At 38.2% G+C, this 7,052-nt stretch overlaps 1 protein-coding gene across 1 annotated transcript in view; it reads right to left on the bottom strand.

The window, feature by feature from the left end:
* LOC139727503 (uncharacterized) overlaps positions 1 to 1,162 on the bottom strand; it is a 102,046-nt gene extending 100,884 nt beyond the window's left edge. Inside the window, exon 1 of the mRNA XM_071638477.1 lies at positions 1,109 to 1,162. Within this exon, the coding sequence (XP_071494578.1) occupies positions 1,109 to 1,162 (54 nt within the window). The remainder of the gene's footprint in view (positions 1 to 1,108) is intronic.
* Positions 1,163 to 7,052: the final 5,890 nt, after the last annotated feature.

The following is a 7,052-nucleotide window of genomic DNA, read 5'->3' as shown; positions in this document are numbered from 1 at the left end:
ATTAGTATTCTTGTAGTTTTATATCGTAACAGGAGAAGTACATGTAGTAGTATTACAGTAAAAGCAGTAGAAGTGGTAGTAGTGTATAGTAGAAGTATATCAGTATTATTATTATTAGTAGTAGTAGTAGTAGTAGTAGTGGTGGTAGTAGTAGTAATAGTAGTAGTAGTAGCAGCAGCAGCAGCAACAGTAGTAGCAGTGGTAGTAGAATAAGTAATACAGTAGTCGCAGTGGGAAAATTAGCAGGGGTTAGTTTCCTTTTTGTGTGTGATCTGCTGTGTTGTGGGTGGATTTTTTTTTTTGTTTTACAGATAGACTTATTGTTCAAATAGATCATTACGTCCGCGACTTGAGAGAATAATAAGAGCCGATAGATACCATCTAAGATTATTTAAAGTATTGCAGTGGCATGTAGGGGTTTATGTTTGGGCTAAAACTTTGGTTCCGTCACTTATCAAAAATATCCTTGTGTTATCTACTCGCCCATAGCAACGCATAGTATTAGTTATACTGCATTTACCTTATGTGCTAATTTCTTTGTTTTGAATTGTATTTTCATTATTTTGATATTTCTTATGTGGTTGTTAGCGTGAATATGAGAAATATATTCCATTCAATTCAATTCTATTCAATTCAATTCAAAGGTGTGTTAATGGTTTGAGGGTGGATTCCTTGCTTGTTCATGCTGACGGCATCAATACAGTCTGGCAGTATTCATCTAGAAGGAATCTATTTTGTGTGTCGCTTGTGCAATTTCGTCTAGTTACCCGTATTACTCAGGGAATTCCCCTCCGTAAGATCGTCGGTATGCGCCTGCGGCTATGTTACATCAGGGAGGTGAGACAAGTTTCCTCTCACCTCCCTGGTTACATCAAGGAGCTTGAAGCTCCTTGGTTACATGTATGACGCAACACGCACGCTCCGCAAGAATGATTTGGCTTACGTTTTGTTGCAGAAGGGGGATTCAAGGACGTTTGGCTCTTGTAGAATTTGTATATGCCCATGGGTAGGCTTCCCTATGGGCCCAATAGGTGATTCCTATACGAACCTACTTTTCCTACATTTTATTTGGTATTTCCCCAATACTTGATTGCGGATGCATACCTACCAAGGCTCGCGCCGTCTCACGCCTACGGCGTGAGCCTTCCTCCCCGCAACCCATCTCACGTTCATCCGCTCAGCAATCATTTTTTCAAACCTCCCAGAAATGAAAAAAAAATAATAAACACGGTAGGTAGATCAATAATCAAACAAACATTGGATGCGAATCTGAACTGAATTGAGTTTGTGTGTGCGTTTCATTTGCATCTGAGAAGATGGCTGGATAGCCAATATTCAGCTGCAATAACTGGTCTTCCATGAGGTCCAGTTTGATGTAAGGCGGGACCACTTCACCTGCTTAAACACCCTGCGTACGGTTAACCTAAGTTAAGGTAAACTTTTTCCTTTTTTTGCAGGAGGATACCTACAGGGCTGTGCGTACATTCTATTTTCCTTTCTTAGTAATCCAAAGGGGTCTCTAAAGATTAAGCCATCAACTAAGTCATGTCATTCATACAAAATGGACTCAGTCAACCTTGACCAAAATTCCCCCCCCCCCAAAAAAAAAAAAAAATGTTCAAAATGAAGTCTTGCGGGACTATGTTCTATAACGATTAGATGAGAAATAGTATTAGTATTCTTGTAGTTTTATATCGTAACAGGAGAAGTACATGTAGTAGTATTACAGTAAAAGCAGTAGAAGTGGTAGTAGTGTATAGTAGAAGTATATCAGTATTATTATTATTAGTAGTAGTAGTAGTAGTAGTAGTGGTGGTAGTAGTAGTAATAGTAGTAGTAGTAGCAGCAGCAGCAGCAACAGTAGTAGCAGTGGTAGTAGAATAAGTAATACAGTAGTCGCAGTGGGAAAATTAGCAGGGGTTAGTTTCCTTTTTGTGTGTGATCTGCTGTGTTGTGGGTGGATTTTTTTTTTTGTTTTACAGATAGACTTATTGTTCAAATAGATCATTACGTCCGCGACTTGAGAGAATAATAAGAGCCGATAGATACCATCTAAGATTATTTAAAGTATTGCAGTGGCATGTAGGGGTTTATGTTTGGGCTAAAACTTTGGTTCCGTCACTTATCAAAAATATCCTTGTGTTATCTACTCGCCCATAGCAACGCATAGTATTAGTTATACTGCATTTACCTTATGTGCTAATTTCTTTGTTTTGAATTGTATTTTCATTATTTTGATATTTCTTATGTGGTTGTTAGCGTGAATATGAGAAATATATTCCATTCAATTCAATTCTATTCAATTCAATTCAAAGGTGTGTTAATGGTTTGAGGGTGGATTCCTTGCTTGTTCATGCTGACGGCATCAATACAGTCTGGCAGTATTCATCTAGAAGGAATCTATTTTGTGTGTCGCTTGTGCAATTTCGTCTAGTTACCCGTATTACTCAGGGAATTCCCCTCCGTAAGATCGTCGGTATGCGCCTGCGGCTATGTTACATCAGGGAGGTGAGACAAGTTTCCTCTCACCTCCCTGGTTACATCAAGGAGCTTGAAGCTCCTTGGTTACATGTATGACGCAACACGCACGCTCCGCAAGAATGATTTGGCTTACGTTTTGTTGCAGAAGGGGGATTCAAGGACGTTTGGCTCTTGTAGAATTTGTATATGCCCATGGGTAGGCTTCCCTATGGGCCCAATAGGTGATTCCTATACGAACCTACTTTTCCTACATTTTATTTGGTATTTCCCCAATACTTGATTGCGGATGCATACCTACCAAGGCTCGCGCCGTCTCACGCCTACGGCGTGAGCCTTCCTCCCCGCAACCCATCTCACGTTCATCCGCTCAGCAATCATTTTTTCAAACCTCCCAGAAATGAAAAAAAAAATAATAAACACGGTAGGTAGATCAATAATCAAACAAACATTGGATGCGAATCTGAACTGAATTGAGTTTGTGTGTGCGTTTCATTTGCATCTGAGAAGATGGCTGGATAGCCAATATTCAGCTGCAATAACTGGTCTTCCATGAGGTCCAGTTTGATGTAAGGCGGGACCACTTCACCTGCTTAAACACCCTGCGTACGGTTAACCTAAGTTAAGGTAAACTTTTTCCTTTTTTTGCAGGAGGATACCTACAGGGCTGTGCGTACATTCTATTTTCCTTTCTTAGTAATCCAAAGGGGTCTCTAAAGATTAAGCCATCAACTAAGTCATGTCATTCATACAAAATGGACTCAGTCAACCTTGACCAAAATTCCCCCCCCCCCAAAAAAAAAAAAAATGTTCAAAATGAAGTCTTGCGGGACTATGTTCTATAACGATTAGATGAGATTTATGCAAGTAAAATTGTCTTATAAAATGTGCCCCAAAATTTCACAACTTCTAATTCTAAAATTGGGGGAGGCATCTGTTCCACCACCCCTCCCCTTCGGTTGCTTCGCTAAATCGCAGTTTCTTACTCCCAGCCAGTTGAGAAACTTGGCATCTATGCCAATGTCATTAGTCACTCGCTAACAATTTCTCACAGTACCAATTCTAAGCAAGTTTTAATAGAAAAAATTCTGTGCGAGTATTTAAGTGATTTATTTTTCTGATCTCCCATACAACCTCGATTTTTTTTCTTTTCTTTTTTTTCTTTTTTTGTTGGGGGAGGGTCTTTGAGCATAAGCATGTAAGACGTACTAGTCATTCTCCTTATTCCTTAATATACTATCAATAATGGCATAAATGAAATTTGTGATTCAAATAAAAATGAATAACATAATTTATATAAGAATTGCTTCTGGACGACTTTGACTGCAGGTAAAACGCAGAATGGAGATATGAATATCTTTGATCATTCCCCGATTCACTTTTAGAGCAGTCAGTGAGCAATGAAATCAAATTCTCTCCACAACAGTATAGGCCAATATAAATCGGGTGCACGTCACGAGACCGACACCCACGAGTCATACAGCCCACGAGTCGTAGAGCTCACAAGTGATACAGCCCATGAGTTATACAGCTCACGAATCATACAGCCCATGAGTTCGACACTAAGCTAACAAGGCCCACGAGACCGACATACAGCAGGGAGGTGAGACACCTCACTGGACATACTAAGCCCCGTGTTGTACCTGTCGAACTCATGGGCTGTTTTTACTTAGTGTCGAACTCATGGGCTGTATGACTCATGGACCTATTTTCAATGTCGAACTCGTGGTCTGTATGACTCGTGGGTGTCGGTCTAGTGAGATGACTCCTTTGTCAATTGTCGCTTGTCAATTGTCAATTTGTCAATCTCTTAAAAAATCAAGAGAAAGAAGGGACGGAGAAAGAATATCATGGCCGTTGCAAAATTTGTGTACATCTTGGTATTCAGGAATCATGAACAGAGAAATTTCCTCAGGTATAAGTTTTCCCCATATCATTAAATTGGGTGTTCAAAAGTGTTTTTTTTTTTTTAATTGTTATTACAATATGAAACTATATCTGTCCAGTAAAGAAAAATTAAGAAGAATTTAACTAAAACGTTTGAAAAATATAGATCCCACTAAAGGAATGATACAAAATTACACACATACACACACACACACACACACACACACACACACTCACGCACACATACATAAAGACACACAAACAAGCACGCATACAGACACACCTATATAGACAACCCATGGAAGTAAAACCAACTACTGAACAACTAAAGGCTCTGGGTCTAGGAAACAGATGTATCTCTTTATGTATAACACGTTGTCGTTTGAATAAGAATAAACCTTGAGTCATTCAACATACATTTCGTGGTAACATTTTTCTCGGACCAGTATTGTCAAGTTTAAATGCGCTATTCGTATAGGTGTTCTATTTGAAGTAGCTTGCGTTCTATTCGGTAATTCCCCATGACTTCACTACGCATTGCATTACATACATTGTTCAATTTGTTCTTGTCAGATTCTTTTTTTTTTTCCAAGAAGCGTTTTCATTCAAATGAAAATAAATCATTGAATGAACATGTATGCCGTATTAATCATAAAACGTGTAAAAAAAACACATTATGTTGCTTGTTGGAATTTTGAGACTTGTTAAACTCCCTCGTATGAAAATTTGAAAAAAAAAGAGTGCAAGTTGTATGGGCACATTAGCGATAACAAGAAGGGCGTTACCGCTGCAACTGCCGGCGCGGTCTCGGATCCAGAGTCTTCGTGAATGGGAGTACGTGGTCACCCAGGTAGCTCATGTCCGGCATTTTATGCTGTTTTGTTGTTGTTGTTGTTGGGTTTTGGTTTTTTTTTTTTGTATGTTGTTGTCATTCTTGTTGTTGGTGGTGGTGGTGGGGGTGATGGTTTTGAAATGGGACCAATTCGGAGTATTCATCATGTAGAGTTTTCGACTATCATCATTTCATCAATCTATACAGATTAGAGGACACAAGTACCCTCACTCACTATCCTTTTGAAACTTTGACCTTACATCAACTTTCTGGAGGCACTGAAGTGCAATGTCAGACTGATGTATAGGGTTATCAAAAGTGTAGGCCTATCTACAGCATCTTTCTTTTCTCTCCCCTCGTCTGCTTTTGTTTGTTTGTTTTTTCTCTCTTTCGCTTAACGAAGTAACCTTGACCATAGGACCATTTCACTTCATAAATGGTTGAATACACATCTTCTTCATAGTGTGCGTGAGTAGGTGTGTGTTGTGTGTGTGTGTGTGTGTGTGCGTGTGTGTGTGTGTGTGTGTGTGTGTGTGTGTGTGTGTGTGTGTATGTCTATCCCATTCAAAGTGAGAAGTGTGGAAATTCGTAAACAAGTTTACTGCCTATAACAAACAGCTCACAGTGCAACAGACTGGTTGTCTGAAATATGTCGCCTTCTAAAGAATCTGAGATGGGCCTAGAAGGGCTGGATTAATCAACAATCCTTTATAACTGGTCGGATTGGTTTACTGCATCATTAGCCTCGTGAGTCTCGCCAAAATTCTACAGAGTTTCACACTATACCTTTGCTACTTTGCAACAGAAGTCGACAAAATGCATGTCTACAGTCACAGACATACACCAAAAACAGAAACCGTACAATGTATTACATTATACTTGTACAAACACAGATACAGATTGTTATTATTTTCATATATATGTACACACACACACGCATATATCATATATATATAATATATATATATATATATATATATATATATATATATATATATATATATATATATATATATATACATTACAAAGGTATTATACGCGCAACAAACTAGGAGCCGGGACTAGCAATGTCGGTCATGGATTATATATATATATATATATATATATATATACATATACTTATTAGAGGTTTGTGTAAATGTTTATGTATGATGTAGGCCGAAGTACTTCAGGCGCAGCTAATATGGGCTGACAAGCTCTTAGCGAGTAAGCCCTATTTGATCAAACTGAGACCGTGGGATCACTGGTTTATCTTTATCTCCCCTATACTGCAATTTAGCTGGGGAGAAATTATTCTAGCAAAACAAGTATGAACTCTCTCTATATCTTAAAAGAAAGAGGAAAAAGCTGCGAATGTGAATACGTTTCCGCATTATTTACCGTAAGTTCAGGATACCGATACATTGTTTGAAGAATTTAAATTCGTAAATGGTATTCACGTAGGCCTATTCGAAACGGTTATCTCAATACATTATCTAAATTCTAGAATTGATACAACTGTATTTTTTTTTCAAAACGCTGTCATAAACCTCTGCGTTCATAATACTCGTCATTCTTTTGATCTTCACTTGAGTAACCCCAGACTACTCCCAGCGCAAAGAAAAAGCAAACACAAAAACAAATCAGAAGACCCAATTGATTGTTTTGACGAATGAAATTCAATTCAATGAATTGAATAAATAGATTGAATAAATAAATTGAATAAATAAATCCAAATCCAAATCCAAATCATTACCCGAATATGTAAAAGCTGTCTTATTATATCTTTGTCTTCCTGTGAGACCGTAAGAAAAAAAAATCATAATTGTTTGATTTTAATGTCATGACCCGAGTGTGCTTTCCCTTCCTTTCTCCT

This window comes from Diadema antillarum, unplaced genomic scaffold (genome assembly GCF_040938485.1).
Source record: "Diadema antillarum isolate AM-2024a unplaced genomic scaffold, OU_Dant_1.0 seq00000134_RagTag, whole genome shotgun sequence".
Classification (NCBI taxonomy): Eukaryota; Metazoa; Echinodermata; class Echinoidea; order Diadematoida; family Diadematidae; genus Diadema; species Diadema antillarum.
This window is presented reverse-complemented; position numbering and strand designations above follow the sequence as displayed.